The 24,329-nt window shown below is 41.1% G+C and overlaps 1 protein-coding gene across 1 annotated transcript in view; it reads left to right on the forward strand.

Moving 5' to 3' along the window:
* Positions 1 to 24,329, forward strand: part of LOC311158000 (connector enhancer of kinase suppressor of ras 2-like) — a gene marked incomplete at both ends in the record, with an annotated part of 163,244 nt that overhangs the window by 62,913 nt on the left and 76,002 nt on the right. The window contains 2 exons of the mRNA XM_084213090.1: positions 16,891 to 17,093; positions 18,370 to 18,457. Of these exons, the coding sequence (XP_084069216.1) occupies positions 16,891 to 17,093; positions 18,370 to 18,457 (291 nt within the window). The remainder of the gene's footprint in view (positions 1 to 16,890; positions 17,094 to 18,369; positions 18,458 to 24,329) is intronic.

Genomic DNA, 24,329 nt, shown 5'->3' on the forward strand with positions numbered 1-24,329 from the left:
TTGTAATTCAAGAAGAAACTAAAACTAAATGAGTAAACTCTTGTTTTTTATTCCTATTCTCAGACCACCTATTAGCCAGATTCCAAATAGAAATTATTCAAGGCAGGGAGGGTTTGCTATGTTGTGCATCAGCCCTTGACATGAATTTTACACCCACTTTTGTTTTGAAAGCAAGCTGAATTCAGGTGGGAAATTCTATGAGAATCCTGGCTAGAAAAGATTCCACACTGGAAGATGACTTGCAGTGGGAAAGAAAAAAATGTAAGAAATGTGACAAGGGAATAATAAGAGTATTCAATGCTCCCATGCAATATGGTGATATAGAAGTGTATGTATTTTACCTGAAAGTTAAATAATTTCAAATGTTAAAATAATCTCCTTTATGAAAGGGTGAAATCAGAGTGCAAAAGGTGAGAGGAACTTTCTCTGTAGGAAAGAAAGTCTGGGCACACTCTTGGGCTTGCTGAGGGGTGAATTCATGTGCTATGAAATGCAAAGTCACAGGTGAGCTTTACTTTCAGCTTCAGTTCTTTGACCATTCTGGAAAGACATTTTTGAGTTCTGCTTTAATTATGAAGAAAATTGGGAATGATGGCTGTGGGGAAAAAGTCCAATCTGGAACATCAAAGTCCTCTCTTGCTAGGGTGGTCAGAAACTGCTCTGCAATTATTTATTTGAAGTGACCTAAATAACATTTAGGGGCTAAAACTGTGGGCCACTTGGATTTGGACTGTAACTGTATTGAAGTTGAAATATTAATTGGGATATCTATTGGAGGATTTGTTGCAGAGAGGCTGAATCTGCAGAAGTAGCAGGGTCTGGGGAAAAGAACTTTTTGGTAAAGTATACTGGAAGCAAGAAAAAGGAATATTTTTGAGGTCAATGTGGCTTACTGTTCAAATCTGCAAGTAAATTCAATTTAATTAGGACAGTATTGGAGTCAGTATATTGTTAAAGCCTGCACGAATTAAAATATAAACAGGGAAGAAAGACTGATAATGAAAAGATGAAAAATGAATGGGAAATGAAAAGAATGCTCCAATAGAGATTGTATCTCAAGTAATTAAAAATACTGTTAATTCACAGGCATTCAACTTGTGAAATAAGGCCTTGTGCTGGGGAGAAATTTCAAGGAGAAATAAAGATTAGAAACTTTGTCTGCAGTTTCTGCAAGGCCACGGTCCAGGCAGGGTGGGGTTTCCACCAGAAGGCACAATAAAGTCACAGTGGTCAACATGTTTAAAACAACTGCAGGGATTTAATTTATTTTAATATATAGTGGGGTTTTTAAAAAATAATGTATGGGACACAGTTACCAAACAGTAATTTTTGCTATAATTTTTCTAACATATTTCTTTATTAAGCATCTCCCTAAGAAAATTACAACAGCCATAGGAATTTGTTGGTCAGGTGGAAAGCAGTTTGCAGTGATTTATTTTGAAGCCCACCATGGTGAAGGTGAAGTCTTTCATGGCTGCCTCTGTATCTAATTCAGAAGAACATTGTTGTCTATCTGATAACATTGTTCTTCTGAGTTAAAATTATTCAAGTTTCTCCTAAATTAATACAAGTTTAATGGCCACACCTACAATGATCTCTCTTGAGGTCTTTTTAATTTTTCATTCTGCTAATACTTGATTTTGTGATTTGTCAATTTTGCAAGAATATTAGGAAGTATTTTTTCTTACTTCACCTGATTTGTGAACAAGTTTCACTTTTAACAAGTCATTCTATGCATCAAATACTTCTTTTCCACCCATATTTCAGGGGTTATTCAAAGGTAATTATTCTAGACTAAAGTCTTCATTTTATTTATATATTGATGCTTGAGTAGGTGGAAATAAATCTCATTTTTTTGGAGTGGAATGCCATCCCTCTTGGTGAGAGATGAAGAGATTCCATCTCCTCAGTGGAATGAGGAACCTGGCACGTTATTTTTGTCTCCAAAAACATGTATGCATCCAGAGAGTTTTATTAATTTCAACTGGAAAAGAAGTTCAGCTTTTGGCAGTCCAGTGCTATTTATTATGCTGTGCCAAAACATTGAATTAATGCTGTTGAATTGAGTGGGTTAATTATTGCACATATCAGAACATGTGTATCATCTTTGGATTAGTCTAATTAGCAGCTTCATTCTTTCTTAGCCTTTCAAACCATGGAACTTGGACAAATAACTGATTTTTAAGGATTGTCTGGGTTTGGGTTTGGGTTTGGGTTTTTTGCTAAAAGCAGCTCTGGGAGCTGATCTAAACAAGGAACAAAGTTAAGGGGAATTTTTCTTGGTGTCTTCTCAGTGTTCTCTTCAAGGAGCACTGATTCCACACCAGTTGTTCCACAGTAACACACAGCAGGAATATTTTGGGTACTGCAGCAGCACCAGCAGTGCTGGCATAAAAGAGCAGCAAGCAACATTTTCAGAGGTACCCAAGCTCAGGGTTGTTACAAAAGGAATTTAGGACAAAATTGACTTTTGGATTTGTGTTTTTGTGTTAAATGCATTAAGAAACTTGGGCTTGGACTCTCTGGAGAGCTTTGTCCTCTCTGAATTTATGGCTCCTGCAGAGCAGCCTCTGATGAGAGCCCAGATCCCTCTGGTTATGGGATGTGTGCTCATCCTTTGGCCAGACACAGACTGGAAATGTCCTGTTCAGGTGTTCCAGGGAGAATTTCATCCCTGGCCATAATATGAGGCACTAAGTGGAAATAGGAGAGTTGGAAGTTGGCTGCACTTCATTCAAATTTCAGCTCCAAAGGAGAACACAGGGCAGCTGAAATCCAGGAGACCACATCTAATTCCTGCCCAAAACCAATGATGTTGGGTTACCAAGCTTCAGATAAATCACCTCAGGCTATTTCTCTGTTCTTCCTACTTATGGTTTTGTTTAGGTTAAAAAAACAGGAAAAATACAAATCTGCCATGTTGATTGTTGCTAATTACTTGAATTTATGCACATCATTTGCCTCTGGAGCAAGACAGTGTTAACAAGCAAATGAGAGGAAAGAAACTTCTGGTTTTCCTGTCTTTTGACATAGTTGAGAGGTTTCCTCTTGTCACATAATAATTCTTTTTCACAAAATAGAAACATGTTCCATTCCAAGCGTTAAACCTGTTCCAAAGCTTGTAATTTTCAAAATGCATCTGTTTAAGTAGCAGTGAGAATGAGGATCCCAATCCATGGCAGGCTTGGCTGGTGAATGCTTCTAAGAAATGTACTTATTTCCATTTAGAAATGTATAAAAAAATCCATCTGTAATAATCCATTGCTGTATTTCATGTTGGTTCTGTGTCTGGGTAAGCTCTGTCATATTCTGATCCTGAACCTTTCATTCCTTCTCATACTGTGAGTTCCTGTCACTCACTGGCAGAGAACAGCCCCCCAAAATAATTGCAATTAAATTGTATTGCTACTTATTAGGCCAATGCAGGAGCAGAAATTCATGCAAATGAATAGGTAGGTAATGAGCTGGGGTTAAAAACCACATGTGTGCAACTCTGTAGGGCAGGGCATTAGGGCTGAAATTCACCTCAACTCACTTTGGGTAATATAACAGTATTATAATTTCCATATGTTCTTGTATCCCTGGTTTAGGAGATATTAGTGGAACACTCATTTCTGACATCATTTTGATTTCTCTTGAGGTTTGGAGCTGGAAGTCAGGGATTGTGTTTGTAATTTCAGCCCTTGTGGGTGTCTGGTTTCTCCAAGGCTGATTGATCCCAGTCACTGCTGGGGATAAAGAAATGGAGACTTTTTCTGCACAGGGATAAAAGGAAAACCTTTATAGCAACACCCTGCTCCAGCCCATGGTGTTTCTGTTGACACCAGCTGCCCCAGCGTGGCATGGTGCACTGTTCAGGGACTTCTGTTGCTTCTTTTGCTTTGATTTCTCTGGGTTGCACAGGCACCCTTTCCTGCCCAATAATCCACTCTGAGCAGAAAGCAGGAATGCCAACTTTAATGTTTTAACCTTAATTTTAACCTAAATTGCTCTGTGTTAGCTCTCCTGTGTCCCCAACCTCAGACTAGACAAGATTTGAACACTTGATTTGTCTCAGCAGCATGGAGGTCCCTTGTGGTCTCCCAAGGATGCCCACCCAGCTTTTGTGGAGCAATTAGAATTGACATATCCAATTAATTTATATGAATTATTGCTCTTCTAGAATCTCAATGTGGAACAGCCTTGCAGTGACACATGAACAAATTGTGCAGCAGACCATTCACATTTTCTTTTCCATCATTTTCTTTCCACACTAAAGAAATTAGAAAGAAGGATGCTTGTGATATTTTCATCCTGTGTCATCTCTTACTCATGATAAAATGTGTTGCTGGATTTCTACATTTCTTTTAATCAAATACATGCAAATCTTACCAAAAAATTTTCCGAGTGAAGCATAAAAATCCAGATGTTGCAAAGTTTGCTTTGGTTTCATAAAAATGCCTCTAAAACACCAATCTTTCATGGAGGAATTGAGCTGAGTAATTTTAAATTCTAAATTCTGGGCTTGTAAGTTTTTCACTCTGATCTTTTATTGCAAACACAGAAATAAGAGTTCAAGTGGGGCATATGAAAGGAAAATATTGATTTTCTAAAATCATGGCTTGGAGCACCGAGGGCTTTGTGCTTTCTGTCAGAAACGAGCAGAGGGTTTGGGTCTATTGCACCACAGCAGCCCTTAGTTGTACCCCCCTGCATGAAACATTTGAATACATAATTTAAATCCATTAGCCAGCTGAGGTTGATAATCTTGGCTTGGCAGCTTTATGAAAGGTCTTTACCAAAGCTGTGTGAATTCCCATATTTATTTGGGTGGGAGAACCACCCCAGTGGGAGTCAGGTGAGGTTTCCTGTGGCTGTGCTGCCCAGTCCATCCCCATAGCACCTCTCAGTTTTGAGAGTTGTGTCTGATCCCAGCCCAACCCAATGGAACTGGGAGTCCATGAGGATTCCTGCCAGTGCTGAGAAGGTCCCAGAGTGAAATTCTGGGGGAAAATTCTCCTCATCCTTGGGGAGAGGCACCAGCCCTGGGCCAGGGACACTCAGAGGGGCTGTTCCTGGCCCCAGGGCTGTGCAGGTGCCCCGGGAGCCATGGGGAGAAAGGGATGTGAGAGGGAAGAGGATGGAGACCATGAAAATGAATCCTTTTCAGTGGAACTGCTGCCTTGTGCAGGCTGCCCTAGAGCAGAGGCTGGACAGAGCTCCAGAATAAAGCAGGGATTTATCCAAAGGATCTCCTCCATGGACCCACCTTGGGCAGCACCAGAGCCCAGCCAGGGCTGCACCCAAGATGAACCAAAATGGCCCCAAAATGCCCGGCCGGGCACGGGGTCTCTCCCTGGGATCAGCTCTGCTCCATTTGCACCTTGCAGTTCATTGTCCCATCCCAGCTCCAGCCCCTGCAGTCCCACCCTGCTTGTTTTTCTCTCTCCAGCCCACGGGGTTTGTGCTCCTGGGCTGAGATTTGGGTCATTTGTCCTTGGTGCCCAGCTGGAGCAGGAATTGTTTTGTCTCCCTGCTCTGTGCACAGAGCTCAGCATCCCCTGATGTGAAGCTCAGACCCACAGACTAAAGCAGCAGAGAATGTGAAAAATAGAAAAGCCAAACCTGAGGCATCACCACTGCTCCCCAAAATGTTTTTCACTCCTTGCAGAGGATGCTAAAGCAGCGTGGATGAAGATTTGTGCCTGAGCCCTTGGAATGCTGCAGGCACTGAGGGACAGCCCATTGACTGCACCCAGCTAATGGAATATTGATTCAGTCCTAGGTAATTATGTTAAATAGGAGGGGAATATTAGATTATAGAGGAGAGAGGAGTCTATTTTTAGAACAAAAAGGAAGAATAATACACACTAGTGCAGGAAGAGATAAGCTTCACCCCTTTAAATGGAAAAAATGTTTTTACAGTAACAAATTTAAATTTCTTTAAGAGAACCCGCTAACTCAGTGATATACAGATATTTCCTTGGTTTATTCAGGTGCTGAAAGTCTGAACAATCAAAGAAATTGCTCTTTCTAATGATCCACATGAAGTACACTGGTAATTCTTAGTCTTTTAATGAAAAATAATTGCACAACTTCTTAAATGGTATTTCAGATATTTAGGCATAAACAATATTATGAACATTTAAAATTAACTTTTAAATTTTTTTGTAAGACTTTCTCTTTCTTTCCACTGGAAAGGGCACGTTGCCTTTATTCATTGTGTCTTTCATTTGCAAAAACGTCTTTCCCTTGCAGAAAGTTCCCTTTTTCCTTTTTCAAATCAATCTGATTGGAAATCTGTCCCCTGCAATGCATGGTAGCAAGCACTATATCATGGAGAATCTCTGTGCCAAGGAAACACAGGGACTAGCTCAGTGAAAGTTCAAAGAAAGGACATTTTTCCCTACTAAATAATTGCTTTTCTAATTTGCAAGGAGCGTTTTCTTTCGTAAATTCCTGGTAAGATATTTTTCATGCCACTGTGTTACATTATCAGTGTCTATGAGCTGCCTGAATTCCTGAGTAATTATCTGTGATCAGTTATTGTCAGGGATAAATTCATCTGCATGCAAATATCTGAGCATGCACATGCATATTCATGTCACTGTTGTTGACTGAGTTGCTTGAGCAGCCTTCAGCAAATTCACAATCCAAATAGATAAATGAACTTTTTTCATACTCTCATTAATGCCCATTCAAACGAATCTTGTTACTAATTTAATTTCTATATGCTGCTCTGAATTGTTATGAACATGTGGAACATTTCTCCAGAATTGGGGAGGTTTTTATCTGGATCTAACACTTTTGCAGGGATCTAAGCTAAATGCCTGACCCAAGTGAAATGGTCAGTGTTGATGTAAGATTACCAAGACCAGCTTATAATTTCCCCCCTGAACTTTGAATAATTCACCATTGATTCAAATTCTAATTTTGTGTTATGTACTGAATCTCTTTTTCTCTGTAATCTTACATTCCTGCCTTAAAATTCATTTTAAGAGATACTTTAAAAAATGAGGAAATTAGGCTTTGTAGGATTGGATGGTTGGTTCTTGCACAAAGCTGCTATGAAGTAAATAGCAAAGTTTAGTTGATCACAAGGTTTTGGTAATGAATAATAAAAGTTTGTGGTTATTAAACAGTGCATTGCACATGTACAGCTCCCTTAGATACTGCAGAGAAAGGTGAATAAAGAGCACTGAGCTGTACAGCAAATGCTTGAGATGCTTTATCCTTGCCACTGGAGTTCCCTGGATTGGTAACTGGGAATGCAAAGAGGAATTTGGGTGTGATTTAGGTATTTCTGAGACAGAACACATCAACAGGAGCACACCAGGGAGCAACAACAGCAGGCTGCCAATGACTCACACAGGCAGGAATTGCTAATCATCTTTGGAAGTCAGCAGATCACGGTCCAGTATGGTTTTGGAAGAAATATCTCGTGCCATCCTCTGCTCTTGTTTGTTTATCTCAGCATCCCCAGTCAGCAGATTGCTCAGAGCTTGTTTTCCTACACATATGGAGGAGGTCAAGCCCCCCTGGCTGTCTGGCTTGCATATGTTTTGTAATGGAAGCCATATGCAGAGCAGTCCACTCTTCACACTGAAATAAAACATTGGGAACAGCAATCCTGGGGATGTGGGAAGAAGCCACAAAACACCCAAACCCCCTCCATCCTCCTGGGCCTCCCTCTTGTGCCCATCAGAAAGGAAATGCTGCCACAGCTTTATTTCCCCAGCAGTGTTTTCCTGGGAGCTGAGATGTTCAATTCGCCCAGATGTCAGCGTGGCACTGCCAGACGCTGAGAGGATGCTGCAGTGCACCCTCACTTTGTCAGCAGGGCCATCAGGAGGTGGCTGTGGCCATCAGGAGGTGGCTGTGGCCATCAGGAGGTGGCTGTGGCCATCAGGAGGTGGTTGTGGTCATCAGGAGGTGGCTGTGGCCATCAGGAGGTTGTTGTGGTCATCAGGAGGTGGCTGTGGTCATCAGGAGGTTTTTGTGGCCATCAGGAGGTTTTTGTGGCCATCAGGAGGTTTTTGTGGCCATCAGGAGGTGGCTGTGGCCATCAGGAGGTTTTTGTGGTCATCAGGAGGTGGTTGTGGCCATCAGGAGGTGGCTGTGGCCATCAGGAGGTGGCTGTGGCCATCAGGAGGTGGCTGTGGTCATCAGGAGGTGGTTGTGGCCATCAGGAGGTGGTTGTGGCCATCAGGAGGTGGTTGTGGCCATCAGGAGGTGGTTGTGGCCATCAGGAGGTTGTTGTGGCCATCAGGAGGTTGTTGTGGCCATCAGGAGGTTGTTGTGGCCATCAGGAGGTTTTGTTATTTCATGCTGCTGGGGTATTGGGGTTTTGCTCAAAGAAAAGTATGAGAAAGCATTAAATGCACTTAGAAACAAAGACTTTTTTTTTTTTTTAAATGCAGATTTGCTTCCAGGGATTTTAGATCTAAACTCCTGGTGAAGTCAGGGCTGAGGAGAAAATGTGAATTAGAAGCAGAGTGGGAGAGCAGCTCCAAGGGAGGCTGCTGAGGTGTCCAGGAAGAGCAGGAAAAGCCTTCTCACAGAGAAATTAAATCAGAGGTTTGGATCAATTCCTCTGTTTCTGAATCTGATGGTTCATCACCTCTGCAGAAATAACAATTGGTGGTTCAGATATGTAAATAGTCATTTATTATACTTTACAACTGAAATGAGCTATAAGGTCTCCTCTCTTAAAATTTTCCTTTCTTAAATCTTTGGTGGGAATGGGCACTAAATAGCCAAATAGCAGGGTTGGTGTTTAGGTGTTTAGAGTATTTACAAACAGAATAAAATTAGAATTAAGGGACTTTCTGAATGAGTCCTCTACATAACCTGAGATCCTGGAACAATAAATCTGCATCTCCATCTCTGACCTCATCTGCTGTTTGCTCTCACCAGGAGCCCAATCACCTGACTCTGAAGTCTTAAACATAAAGTTAACAATTTATTTCAAAACCTTATTTGGAAAAAATACCCATTTCAATGGCTGGCCTTGCAATCTTTTTGAGTCTGATTTTTAAGGAAAGACTATCAAGTTCTAATTCCTCTCTGAAATAAAAATCATGTTAACAAAAAAATCATGTGAACAATAAAAAACTTTCCAGGGCACCTTAATTATTCTTGATGATGTATCTATATCTCTAGAGATATAAATATAGAGATATATCAATTGCAATGCAAATGCTAAACCTTCTTCTGTAGACAAAAAAATATAACGCAGATCTTAATTTTTTAAATCGGTTAAAAGATTTAATCTTATTTCTAGATCTGCTTAATTTATGTATTTACAAGATAATAGGAAGGTGTGTGGAGTGCTTAGGAGCTCCGTGACACGTTCCAAATTACAGACTCAGGAGACAAAGAATTGTGACACAATTTGCTCCAGCAAGGTGGGATAATTACAGTGGGAGGGAGAACAAGGGGGAGGAAAAGCTGCACATAAAAAAGCATCGAGGTGTTTCAAATAATAGACTCTAATTTGTATTATGATGTTGCATATTTGCATAGTATTAGCATAGTTATTAATGAACTCCATACTTTTATTTTGATGAAATGTCACATTCTGTGCACATAAACTGTGCCATGATACTGCAGTTAACTGTAATGATGGGCAAATGTTGTTAAAGAGAGGCAGGAGGATGGGGTTTATTATATATTTATGGTATGTTATTATGCTAATTTACTGATTTAGAAGGAGAAAAGCCTTTAAAGAAAAAGCTGAACCAAATTTGGGCCATATTTTACTGGAGCTGCATTCCCCAGCCATGAATGGAAATTATTTTCCTAATACATTTACAGTTTTCAAAACAATAGCACTAGGATTTTATATATACATATAAAATACATAAATTATTGAATACATCAGTGTATCTATAAAGAGAGTGAACTGCATCCAACACATTCTCCTTAACAAAGCTTAGAGTTTCTTTGATTTATTTTAACTTCTTATGAAATGGTGTCATGACTTGCATCAGATTATAATAATTATCCCTATTTTACCATTCAGGAAATTTTAAGTTTTAGGTTCCAGTCTATAGACCTGAACCTGTGCACTGGTTCATAGGATCCCTAATTTTAAAACTATTTGGTCTTTTTCAAATTGCAATTCAGCAATTTGAAATGACCAGCCTGTAAATTCCTTTTCCAGGGGAAAACCAGACACACCTGGTGGAAATGCACTTGGACTTTATGCTATTCCAATATCTTCAGTGTAAAGTTGTTTCATAAAAACTTCACCACAAAAATTTAGTGAAATCAAAGAAGTGCTTACAGAGACAAGTTTTTCAGAATCAGGTTTGCCCTGTTTCACTGTTTCTTAACCTTTGAAAACATCCCTCCAGAAAGGAAATTTAAAAGAAAAAAAAATGTGTTTTGACAGTTTTCATTCTATGTATGTGCAGGGAGTATTTTTGCTAAAATCAGAGTGTGTGATTAACTGTGACTTGTGCTTTTATAACCAAACAGGCTGTGATTGCCTGGCTTTGCTGAGAGCTGACTGGCCCCATGCCACCCCCAAACTCTGATTCTCAGGGCACAGCTGAGCTGCAGATCCCACCTGGCACTCGCTGGGCTCCCAGGGGACAATCCCAGAGCTCCTCTGGGGACTTTTTCCAAGAGCTCTCAGAGCTGGGATCGAGCCCAGGTGGGGACCAGGAGGGAGCAGAGCATCCCCACGGAGCTGCTGAGCTGCTGCACACCCACAATAAATCAATTTGGGGCTGATCTGAGAATGGCTGAATCGGGGAAGAAGCCCCTGGAGATGGAGCTTTTAAATTCCCAATAATTTAGAGCATTCTTAAAGCCTTTGAGTGAAATGTAGAAACGGGACTGCAGCTCAGCATTTAGGCTGTGTTGTTTCAAATGCCTTGAATGCAGCAAAATCCATGTAAGGAGCTTGAATTTCAGTCAGGGCTGTTTCCTTTCACCTCCTCAGTCAGAGCTCCTGCTCTGCCCTTTTATTTCTCTTTTATATTCAGTGAAAATTGTAACAGTTTCAAAGTATCACCTACAGAAAAAGCTGTGTATGCACCCATGTGTTTGTATATTTATACATATATATATATTTATATAGATTACACTGACTACTCACACGAATGACAACATGAAGAAAAATTACTATAATTAGAAAGAAATCTGTTTTTAAGGTAAGTTGAAGTCATTACTTATGCAATATAAACTGTTTAGTTAAAATTACATCCTGTGCCTATTAAATTTCAATGTGCATACATTATTTCTATCTCTGTATGTCACATTACAGCAAAACAATTTCATTATAGCTCTACCTGTAAGAAAAATGCTGCAGGAGGGTTTCCACAGAAGAAATGAACTCTTCATATGCTGTAGGTATTTTGTGCTTGGCTTTTGCTCTTCGGGTGCTGCTGTTTACATAAAACTGATTAGCACTTGGATATTTTTTCCCCATTACATTCATTATTTTTTATGTTGATGTTGGCTACAATAATTTGATCTATTTTATCTTAGTAGCTAAAATTCTCCCAGATTGCTTTATTAGCATTAAATCCTCCTTTTTAGGTTATTGCTTACCTGCAGTAAGGTATGAGAACACCTGAAACCACAGATGAAGATTTTTCTTTTCATTCCACTTCTTTGGATGTGTAAAAAGCTCAGCTCTTATATTGTCAGATGGATAAAAAATTTAAAAATGGAAACTTCAAACCAGAGTGTACAAACCAGGCAGAGCTCTTAGGTGGAATTGTGGCACAGGGCAGGAAGGTTCAGTGGTGAATGTGTGTTTGGCTATTTCTGCATTTTGGGTTATGACATTAAAAACAGGAATAGGCAGATTTCTGTTTTAAGATTCCAATTTTGACTATGGGGAGTATTCAACAACTTCTCTCTTTCCTTGTATCTTCTCTGAGCTAGGAAAAACAAGAGTCTGCTTCAGGTTGCTCAGGAAATAAATGGCATTTTCTCCTGTTACCTGAATTGTACAGTTTCTGACAACAGCCACCTGTTCTCTGCTCTCCAGGTGTGAAAGCCTGGGGGGATCTGCTCCTCACCCCTGCAATAACCCCAGCCACCAGCACAGCAGGAGAGGGGAACTCAGACAGAGAGCCTGGAAATGGGAGAATTCAGGGAAATAACAATCTCAGAGCTGAGCTCTGCAGGCTGCAGCAGTGCTCCCTCCCCAGAGCAGCTGCTCACCTCTCTGAGGAGCTCCATCCCAGAGCTGGGCTGCTGGGGTTCCTCCCTCCTTGTCTGCCTCTGAGCCACCCCCGTGGGGAATTCCTGCCTCCTGAATCCTCCTCTGCAGCTCCTGTCCTGGAATGGGGCATCAGGAGCGGCTGAGCTCCCTCCTGGAGCAGGGATCAGGCTCTGAACAAACCAGATAATCTGTGCAGCTCTGTGAGGGTGTGCAGGTAATGATGCTGTCAGTGGAGATACAGAAGTTCTTACTGCTTCAGCTGTGCTCTTATAGGAAATAACTTAAAAATGTAGCAGATTTTCCAGCAGTCTCTTTCTGTGTTCAGGGTGTCACTTTGGCACTTTCTGCAGTGTTCCTGTCCAGGTCCCTTTCTCTGAAATGGAGCATTGGTGACTTTAGGGGACTTTCTCTTCTCATTAAGCAGCTTCCTGATCCAGAATTCAGGGTAATTTGACAAATTGTGTGGCTGTGTGGTTCTAGACAGGCAACATCTGGGGTCGTTTTGGTAGTCAGGATTCATTCTCTAAACTTTTATCTCCATTTCCCCTGACTGATCATGGAAAAACCTCAAGCATCATGGAACAAAACCAGGGAATGGAACAACCTTTCCTTGTTTATTTTGCCCTGCTTTTGAGATGAAAAATAACCCTGCCTGTGCTAATGGCACCCTCTTGCACCCTTTAGAGGTTTTCTCTTTTATTTTTCTGCCTCACTTTTGAAACCAGAAATTATACCTGGGATTTACAATGCAAGAAAGAAATCACCTGAATCTCCTGCCAGGAGACAGAATTCTCCAGGCTCAGGAGCATCATTTCCGTGGTGTGGCTCTCAAGGGCAGCAGATATTTAACTCAGGGGAGCAGAATGTGTGGCTGGGGGAGCTGGGGCTGGCCTGGCAGCTGTGATCAGGATTTAGTCTGGCAGCTCTGGGGCTCTCTCAGTTATGGAGAGGAGGAGCCTGCAGGAATTAGAGGAGATCTGGATTTTGGCAGTGCCATCCACAAGGCTCCTTCCCTGCTTGATCATTGCCATGAACCGCTATGGTTGTGAAAAATGAAAGGATGGGACTAATGTGGAGTTAAGAATGATTTATTGCTTAGATAAATATTAGTTTTAGAGGTTGTGAGGTTTTGGAGGAGTGAGTAATCAGTTGATTATAATTTAAGAGTAGTTACAAGGGGTTTTTTATAAGATAATATATAATTTTTTAACTTAATATATAGTTGTTATAGGGTTTATTTTGGTTTTAAACTTATTGCTTTTACTTATTTTTGTTGTATTGTGGATACTTTTGTCTAATATGCTTTTGTTTTACATGTATACAATGTTTCTATTATAACATTTAAACTTATAGTTTATTCTGTACAACTACACTCTTACATTATAAACTCTTTATTACTTTATTACTACAGTTTTTCACTTAAGGTATATTCTTTCTTATAACTATAGAAATATGAGCTTATGATTTTTTTGTTTAATATCTGTGCATTTTATATTGCATTAATCTAGGTTTCTTCTAAGGCTGCAGATGACATTTTTCAGTTTTTATGGAGGTTTCTTGTTTTTTGATTCCCACAAAGTACAATTCTTTGTTTTCAAACATGGCCACTGAATTAGAATTGATGCAGTTAAATTTGGGGGGGACCCACTTCCTGGCTCTTTTCCCCTCTGGATCAATCTCCTCCTGTCCCCATCCCTTTGGATGCTCACCCTGAGAGCCCAAAAGAAGCCACAGCTTCCTTCCCTCCTCTCCCCTGCCACAGCTTTGGTGGCAGCAGAGCACCAGGATGTGGGGATGTTTTCAAGGTTTATTTTCCCAAGCACATTTTCTCCTCTGATGGTTGATTAGAGTTGTTTGATTTAAAAATTAAAATCTTGGATTTAGACAAGCTTAAATCTACAACAACCCAATGTCTCTGTCTTCTACAAAGGCACTGATTTACTGTCACTTTCACAATAATTTTATCTTTTCCCCTTTATTGTGCCCCACTCAGGCTCAGGTAACCCCTAACTTGCATCAGCACTTCTGCTGTGCTGAAAAATTTCCTTTCATCTTCTGATTGCCCTTTATGGATACATTTTATCTACATGTTGCTGTATTTTAAATTTTATATTGACACTAATTGAGGCTGTCATGGGCAGGTAAGCAATAACTCCAAGAGAAAGCAAAGCCCTTGTTCTTTGTGGGGTGGATTTCCTCACACACAGTTCCTGCTCACAGTGGCTGCAGAAGATCTCTGGCTGATTTCACTTGCTGGGATCTAAAACACCCTCTGGTATTTATAGATTCAGTGATCAAACTGTCACCTTTGCTGCCTAACTCCTCTTAAAGCAAAGTGACAGGCTTCCAGAGCTTTTATGCAATAACAAATTATTAGGAGAGGTTTTTTTTCCCTGCTTGTTTCCACGGGAATGAGCAGCCAGGAGGATCCAGTTCGTCATCCTTGCTGCTGAGTGTGCAGAATGAAACCTGTTCTGGGGGAAACCAGGCCCTGCCCAGCTGGTTGAGAGCTGGAAAAGGCATCCCAGTGCATCCACTTAGTCATCATCCTGGCATGAGTGGAAGTCAAGAGGAAAATAGGGCAGGGGAGGGAATTCCTTCAGAGCTGTAATGAGAGAGAGATGTGATATTAAACAGATGACACACTGCTATCACATACAGCTTGCTCTCCAGACTTTTCCAAATGAGAATTATTTTCTCTGGTTACACTGTTGCTAATTCTGCCTTATTTGCTCTTGGGGAAAAAAACCTTGAAGAGAGTTTTTTCTCCTCTGTAGCAATTTTAGTCTTGAACTGGATGATCTGGCCCCTGCCAGGAAGTTTTAGCTGTGATACAGCCTAACAATGGAATTAATTCTCTCCCTGGTATTTTAATCTAATTCTCTGCAGTCAGCTGAGGTAGCAAAGTGTTTCATTTCTCCTAGATTTCCCTCCAAGCTGGAGGCAAAGCCTTGAATTATTTCTCAGAGTGAACTTTGACAGGGAGAACGGCTGCCAGGGAAGGCACTGTCCCCAGTGCCAGCTGTCAGAGCTCCAAACCACTTCACCAAGAGTTTGTTTGTGCTTTGTTTGCTTTCCATGCAACCCCAGTTTATAATCTTGGTATTGGTCAGCCTATTTCCCTGTTCTGGAATTGAAAATTATTATTATTATTTCTAGTACAAATATCCATGTTGGCATCTGTCAAGAAGTGTGTTCTTTTCAATTTCTTATTATTTGCTTTGTAATGTGTGATATTCATGATCATCCTCTGTAATATAAGCATAGTTGAAATTAACAGTGGGCAATCTGAGAGTTGATTTTGTTTAAATGTTCATTCAATTCTTTCATGTTCTACATCCTGTGGAGCCTGCAAAAAATCTGGGTTCAGTTCAGAGTGTTTGAGATTTTCTGTGTGAATCTGAATTATTTAATGGATTTGAACTATCTTTGTGCTTGTTTTCTGGATCTAAGTGGGGAATAGGCCTGGTGATAAAAGGACTGGGACACAGATGAAGGAATGTGGATAAAGGGAAAAGGGAAATTGGAAACCTTCAATTATATTCAACTCTCCTCCCGCCATCAGAACTGGAGCCATGGACAAAAACCCACTCAGAACTCTTAAATGTGGAACCCTGGGACTGGCTGGAGCCTCTGAGCCATGAGCAGCTTTCCCACCCATTCTCTGCTCAGACTGCTCCTGAGCAGCCATGGGAGCAGGAGCAGCCCATGCTCCCTGTTCCAGATGTGGACAGCTGCTGTCCAGGGCTCAGCAGAGGCTGCTCCTGCCTTCCTCTGGGCAAGGCCACCTTCCAGGTTATTCCTGGTTCACAGGGAATGCTCTGCTCGGGTGAAGGAGCTGGGATCCAGCAGTGGGACTGCTCCAGAGCGAGGTGACAGAACCCACAGCAGAGAGGGGACAGTGCCTCCCTCAGCTCCCTCCTGAGCATGGGACTGTGCCGTGCCCAGCTCCAAAGAGGCAGGAATTTGATCCTTCTGGTGTTGCCAATACCTCCTCCCTCGACCCAAACCCTAACTCCACCCCTGCAGCACCCTACAAAAACCCCACAACCCTGCCTTGGCACAATCTTTCATCCTCATCCTGTCCTTCCTCCCTGGGGAAGGATTTAATAATAAATGGATTTTTGAGCTTTGTGAAGCCAAGACCCGTCTCATTGGGTTCCCGTGCCCTGCCCCAGCAGCTGCACTCTCCCTGGACAGGATGAACTCTGTTGGATTGTGACACAACATGGGACAGATCCCAAGACCCAGCACTTGGGATCCTTTCTTCCCTTCCTCCAGGGACGGGGCTGAACCCACTGAGTCGTGTTAGATCATGGGTGCTGCTGGCAGCAGAGGGTGCACCCCAGACTGGGTGTTGTTAATGTTGTAAAGATTGTTTTTGGAGATCTGTCTGTCCCAACCCAAATATTCCTGTTCAATCTCAACCCAGGTACCCACAGCCACCCTCTCAGCCAGGGCACTCCAGAGTGTTTCTCCTCAGTTTGGTTCATCCAGCTGATCACACCCCCAGACTGGGTGTGGTTAATGTTATAAAGATTGTTAGATTAAAGGTATTAAAGCTTTCATATCACTGCTTTTTGGAGATCTGTGTGTCCCAACCCAAATATTCATATTTAATCTCAACCCAGGCACTCACAGCCACCCTCTCAGCCAGGGCACTCCAGGATGTTTCTCCTCAGTTTGGTTCAGCTGCTCACACGCTCAATCCATCTTCTCTCCCCCAGAATTACGGTTTGGAGACTGAAAACCTGAGGACTCTGTCTCACAAGCTGAATGCCTCAGCCAAAAACCTGCAGAACTTCATCACAGGTAGGAGGAGGAGCGGCCACTACGATGGCAGGGCCTCCCGACGGCTGCCAAACGATTTCCTTACCTCGGTCGTTGACCTGATCGGTGCTGCCAAGAACTTGCTCGCCTGGCTGGACAGGTAATGAACTCTTCCTCAATCCCTTGGGCATGAGAGTGATTCTTTGGGGAGTTTTGTGTTTGTTCTTTCTTTGCCTCTTGGACTCTTTAATATTAATATTAAAATGGCAGGTCTGGAATTGTAGCTGTAAATTTTTAGAATTTTGTGAAATATTGGAAGCAAAATTTAGTAGCCCTCTCTGTTGGGAGAGGGTTAAAATTTGCTCTAGGTACCTTTTGAGATTCTTTCAGTGGGATTTTTGTGTGAAATGAATATTTCTGCCCTATTCTCACTGCCACAACTGGTAATATCAGAAATTTTAGAATGAAGGGCAGTGAAGGAAAGCTTGTGGAGTTTGAGCTGTCTTTGAGCCATCAAAATGACACAGAAAAGCTGGAGTTGAACACATCAATTAAGAATGTCCAAAATAAATGACAGCACTTGCTTAATCTGAAAATTAAATGTTCTTATTTATCAGGAGTAGACTGGATGTGTTAGGTACAGGTGTGATGGTTAATGCTCAGCAACCAGCATTGGTGTTTTACATTTATGAACTGAGAATTTCGTTAAGCATATCTCTGTGACTGTGGCAAGACAGAAACCAAAACATAAACCAGCATTTTTCTTGTTTGGAAAAAACAAACGTTGGCTTGTTTCTTGTTTTTTGTTTTTTGTAGTTCTAGCAGTGAATAGCTTTATCTGGAATTGGAATGCTCTGGAACATATAAATGGCACCTTAGAAATCACAGTGAGAGTGAATCACCCTCCTTTACAGGATTTGTATAATCCTGGTGACATCTTCCTAACCTAATGCCAGCAGTCATATTCTCTCAGGCTATGACCTTGTCAGCTCTCATAGATTCAAACGGGGTCAGATTCAGCCAGAATTTGGAAAGCCTGAAGAGAATCTGAGTGTGCAGGAAGCTGTGACTAAGTGAGCATTACTGGGCTCTCTGAATTAAGGTGCTGATTAGGAGTGATGTCATACCAGAAATGCCATCTTTTTAATAAGCAGTACAAAGAAAATCCGGGCTGCTTATGGTTATTTGAAAGCTCCTATTTCCACTCTCCATAAGAACAAGAACTTCTGATGTTCTGGCCAAAATCCAGTTTGCATCCTGCCTGCATTATTTTCGTTCCAAAGGCGTACATTACAAGAGTTGTGCAGCCTGCTGCTGGAGATGAAAATGATTTGGCATTTCTGTGCTGTGGGACTCACCCCTGTATTGCCTATATCTGCCTGCAGTGTAAATTGTGGTCCCTAATTCTGCACAAACCTGTCCTTGCCCTGCCCCAGGTCTCCGTTTGTCAGCGTGACAGAATATTCACTGCTGAAAAACAACATTGTTCAACTGTGCCTGGAACTAACAACCATTGTGCAACAGGTAGGACTGGCTCTCTGCTCTCAGACCTTTCACATTACTGCTTGAAAACTGCAATAGTAAAAATAACTACAGCTCTAACATCAGCAGAAAAGTTGTTACAGCATTACCTCCCTGTTCTTTACATACTCTCATTTTTTGGGAGGGGCAGGAAGATTTTTGGGCTTTGGGGATCCTCCTGGATAGATTGAAGGATGGTGTGAAGTTAAAAATAATCCACTTTGCTCTTGAGTGGGCAGTTTCATGTCAGGTGATTTGCCACCATGCAAGTGTTAAACAGAAGAATAAAGCCACAGTGGGAAACAGCTTAAGTACTGCTAGCAGGTTATTCCAGATTAAAATATAGGTGATCCAAAATATTTTGGAGACAAGTTCTTAAAATGCACACAAATACATCCAGAACCTGCTGTGGCTTCTTCACTGAAAGGAGAGCCAGCAGCATGGAAGTTTTGTATTGTAATATACAAATTTTGTATTGTAATATACAAATCACAAGTACATAGAAGTAATTTATCTGGTCTTTAGTTCTATATAATATATAGAATTATAGAATATTCTGAGTTAGTAGGGACCCACCAGAATCATCAAGTCTAACTCCTGGCCCTGCACAGACACCCCAAAAATCCCACCCTGTGTCTGAGGGCATTGTCCAAACACTCCTTGAATCAGGCTTGGAGCTTGTGACCCCTATAAGAATAGAAATAGAAAATGGAATGGAATGGAATGGAATGGAATGGAATGGAATGGAATGGAATGGAATGGAATGGAATGGAATGGAATGGAATGGAATGGAATGGAATAGAATAGAATAGAATAGAATAGAATAGAATAGAATAGAATAGAATAGAATAGAATAGAATAGAATAGAATAGAATAGAATAGAATAGAATAGAAGCTGTCTCTGGCAGTGTCTGCCCCCTGAAGTGAGACAAGAGGTGACACACAGGTACTGAAAGACTAAGGGCAAATTAGTTTTACAAATATTTACAATGAGCTGCTCCCCTCGTGAGCAGATGGAATATTGATGAGACAAAAAGTGTTACTGCAATATGTGGAGAGGTCAGAGAGCAGGCAGGGCTGTCTTGGAATGAAGAAAAGGAAAAAGGTGAGAGGGTTGAAGGAGGGAAAGCAGGAGGAAAGCTTAGCTTAGGTTCCAGTTTACAGGGGCTTTAGGCTGGGCCTGTCTCCAGTGCAGAGGACTCCCCTGCCTTCCTCTCTCCTCTGCTGCCACAGATTTCCAGGCACCTTCCCAGCAGACCAACCACAGAACTCAATTCCAAATGCTTTTTGGAGCACTAAGGCAGTAGTAGTTCTGAAAACTTTTTTTTCCCCCTCCACTTCAATTTTATTTCAGTTCTTGGAGCTAAAGAACTAGGGCTGATAAATATGTCATTGTATTTTACACTATTATCCTTAATTTATAATAGTCAGCTTTATTCCTCCTGGAAATCTTGTCCTTTATGCATTTTTGCAGCAGAAAACAAAGATCCTTTTTCTCTTTTCTTAGTTTAGAAATTCCTGTGTCGGCATTTAATTATTTATGTATCTTTATTAAGCTTTCTCTTACAAGGTGCTTATAGCACCAGGCTATTTTTGATTTACAGACTAAGCAAAATGAACTTCTCTACAGTATAAAAAGTCCAGGTTCTGATTCTGTCCTTCAGCTGATATTGCACTTTGTTTGTGTGGTTTGATTTTTCCCTGTGGTCCAGGTGAAAATGGAGTAATTTTGAATTGCTGCCTCCACTTCTGATGTTCATGTCCCAGCTTTTGGCAGATGAAATTCTGTTCCCCTCTGCCAGCAGTAGTTTGGTTCTTTATTTTTTCCAGTCCTTCAGCTCCAGTCCCACAGCTGTCCTCCTTCTGACAACTTAAAAACAATCTTTTAGCATAAACTCCAAGTCATTCCAAGATGAAAAATGCTCGGTTAGTGCCTGGGTTACGCTTTAAAAATGCTTCCAGTTACAAACCAGGTTTTGTCTTTTCTTTATCTTATTCAGATCTGGCTTGTTTGATGGTTGTCTATTAAGTTCTTTTTATGTTATATTAAACTTAGCACCAGAAAGAGCAGATAAAACCAGATCAGTCACAGAGAGACAACTTTGCTGTCGCTAAATCTGAGAAAAATTGACCTTAATGTGTGAAAACAGAAATGTCTCACCTAAACCAGAACTGCAGGCTCAGCTGTAGGCTGGAATATGAATTGAAAGGCAGAACTAATAGAAACCTGGGTCTCAGGTCCTTTCAGATGCTCCTTGTTTTATGAATTATATACATTTTAAATACCTCCTTCAGCCAGAGTGAAAGCAGCAGTCAAGGGTACAGATCTGGCACATTAAGTGGGAAATGTCTTTGACATTTTGTGCAAATTGAGCATGGTTTGTGTGCACAACTTGCAGCTGCCACTCCAGGTGAATTTTCTAACAGGGGACATTACCCTGTAACCTCAGTTTAATATAGAAAGTGCTTATGAATCTTCATGCTCAAATGTCCTGTGTGCTCTGGGTGACACAACCTTAGATCAAATTTATTTTAATGTATTATTGCTATTTACATACCATGCAAATGCTATGATGAATAGTCATTTAATTTTAAACAGCATCTGCTCTTGCTGGTTAAAAGAAAACCTCATTCTCTGATTTTGGAGGAGATTTACAGCTGTCCATTTCTCTTTGGAAATGTGCTTTACTCTGCTCAGTTTCCTGGACCCTTTTGATCACCTCCACTAAGATGCTGTAAAAGAATTCTGCCATGCACAGAGCTGCAGAAACATCCTGATTTCGAGGTGCAGTGTCCCATCAAAATGTGTTTATATGGAATCATCTGCACAAAAACCCACTCTAGAGCAGGGTATGGAGGTGTTTGGGCTCTCTGCTGCCTGCACCCTGAGCTCCAGCTCAGTTTCAAGGTGCAATCCCTCTCCTGCCTGCTCTGAAATGGGATCCACCAAATTTGGGGCTGCTCATGTTTAGCACCAAGGCTGCCCTGAGGGAAAGGCAGAGGAACTGGGGAAGAATTTGGATTTTTGTTCATGAAATGCAGTCACTGGTAAATTTTTCATTGAGTAGGAAGAGTTCCCCAGTCCCAGAGGCAGCTGGGATTCTAATTTTTCCTTGTTATGTCCAAGATGTTTAAATCTGAGGTGGATGCTTTTGATGCACCTGCAGGAACAAACTTTCAACAAAAATAATCTTTCTCTTACCAAAGGATGTCAGCACAACTCAGCCTTTTTCCAACAAAAACCAAACAAAATTCTGCTTGTTCTCCCCTTCATTACTGTCTAATTAACCTCACTGAGATAAATTCAGACACCTTATAATGGATTTTGCCCTATTTTTAGCCAAATACTGTGTTTAGGATGAAGTATGGCTTTTCTGCTGTTTTAAAGCCATCTAGTTTGCACTCCAGCTGACAGGAATTGTCATTTCTGATCTGTGCCTGGTGTAAATTTTAAACCAGCCTCCCCTGAGAAGGTGGTTGGACCAGATAACCTCCAGAGGCCCCTCCACCTGAATTATCCTGTGATTCTGCAGCTGCCATGCAAAACCTGGGTGTTATTTTCAGTTTGAACTTTGCAGACTTCAGCTTTCAGCCCCTCCATCTTATTTTGCTTGCATTTGCTAAAGAACATTTCATCAAACATCTGTTCACTCTTTTCTAAAAATACTCTGATCAGGTCTCTACCTTTGAACCAAGTAAAATGAGTCAGTTCTCTGCACTTGCCACTGTGCATTTGCCCAGTTCCAGAGTGATCTCTTTCTTTTGAATGTCTGAATTTCAGGAGTATTTCATTTTATGCATGCCAGCAATGTATTTTGAAATATCACTTTGTCACACCCACCACTCACAGGCTGCTCTAGAACTTTCCTCTGGTGTTGTGGTGGGAAATGCTCCTTTACAGGGCTTTAGTTTCCTTTCAATAGTTGACTTAACTCGTGCTGTTTTATAGAACTGAGTTAATGAACTCAATATTTCACATTTTTTAATGTTTTAGTTAACTGTCCTCAAGAACTTGCCAGAAAACACTCTTTATGGTATCTGCAAAATTTTGTGGTACTTGGCATTTTTTGCTTCTTTCAGAACTAGAAATTGAAATTTTGAGTAGAGTGTGGCTGAGCACAAGTCCCACTGACCTTTTCTCTTTGTGAATATGCAGAGGAGCAGAGACAAAGGAGGGCTTGGTCAATTTTGGACATTCAGTTTTGGATATTCAGGACAGTGCACTCCTTGCTGCTGGTTTTGTAATTCCTGGGGTTTATCCTCTTACTGAGGGGAAATAGAACACAGCTGCTAATTTAAGAGTTATTTTAAACTTTAAGAACAAATATTTTTATCATGTCATCTTGCCACTGGAGAGCATAGAAAGAATGTGACTATAACTATTATTTATTTTCTAAGAAAAAATACATCAAGGTCCTAAAAATGGTAGTCCTGGAAGATTATTTTTTTAATGAGATCCCTGGTGCATTGCTATGTATCAGAGAAAAATAAATCAGAAGGATATTGTGACCTACATATCTTAATATTTTAGTGTAACACTGCAAGTGCTTTTAACCTCTCAGTTAAACTAGTCTGATGTATTTTAAGAAGAAGTCAATATGCATCTACTTTGGAAGGAATCCCAAAGCCATTAACATTTTTCATGCTAATGTAATCTTGAATGTGCAGCATAAGTACAGCTAACATTAATTCTGCTCTACAAAACAGTAAAATTTCAGTTTTACTCTACATAAGTCTTCTATTCTTTGACCTGAAGTAATTAAGTTTGTTCAGAGGGAAGTTCATATTGTATTTCTAGCACAGAAATTAAAGGAATCATTTAGACAGGAACATTAGCTCTGGAGCCAAGCTGGAAGCCCTGCTGTGATCATTTTGTTCTCTTGGTACGTGGAGGGTTAAAAGGAGATGTGGATGAGCTGTTTGAAGTGTGCAAAACTTGTAGGGAAAACTGCCTTGGGCATTGCCAGCCAAACTGACTAATTGAATTTTTTTTTTTTTTTTTTTTTGTGCTCTAGAAAATAACAGTATGAATACAGAGGAAACATCAAAAGGATGCTTGACCATGAAATGCTAATATAAATTCTTCTGCATTGCTTGGCACTCCCAATCTTCTGATTTTGACTTTCTTGCTCTGTAGCAATATTCTATAAACTGTAGTCACTTCCAAATTAATTTCTCCACAGGAGCAGCAATCCCCCAAAATAAATAAAATAAATATTGGCCTTGAGAGCTGAGGTGGGGCAGTTCCTTGGGCTGAGGTTTGGAGCAGCTGCCTCAGATGGGCTCAGGGGAAAAATCCTGGAAGGGACCCCCGAGGGATGAGGTTTGGGAGCTGGATGGGAACAGCCAAGGGTTTGGGCTGCTGGAAAAGGAGAGCAGGGACTCCAGAGGGTGTCCCAGCCCAAAGGGAGTGCTCAGGGAACGGGGAATGAGGGGGCTGGAAGGGTTTTGTGAGAGATCTGAAGCAATTGACTCTTATTGCTGATGTATCAGGATGCATTAAGAGGGAATCTTGAGAACTACAGGGAATCTCAAGCTGCTTGAAGGGATATCACAGAATATTCTGAGCTGGAAGGGACCAACATATCAAGTCCCACTCTTAAGATAAAACCCTCAGATAAAACCCTTGGTGCTGCCATCACCAGGCTCTGACCAACTGAGGCAATTCCAAGTTACTTGAAGGGACTTTTCAGGTATTATCAGTAAGTTCAATTTTACTTGGGAGCTTATTTAAGGAAAAAACTAAGCAAAGAAGAGAGGTTTTAATAATTATCCCATATCTTGCTCTGCAGAAAGCCTTTTCCAGTGTGGAAGAGCACTTGGAGAAGGATTTAACAATTTCCCAGCAGGAGAAGGGGAGAGGGAGCCTGGCCAG

This window comes from Fringilla coelebs (genome assembly GCF_963513975.1).
Source record: "Fringilla coelebs genome assembly, chromosome: 11".
Lineage (NCBI taxonomy): Eukaryota > Metazoa > Chordata > Aves > Passeriformes > Fringillidae > Fringilla > Fringilla coelebs.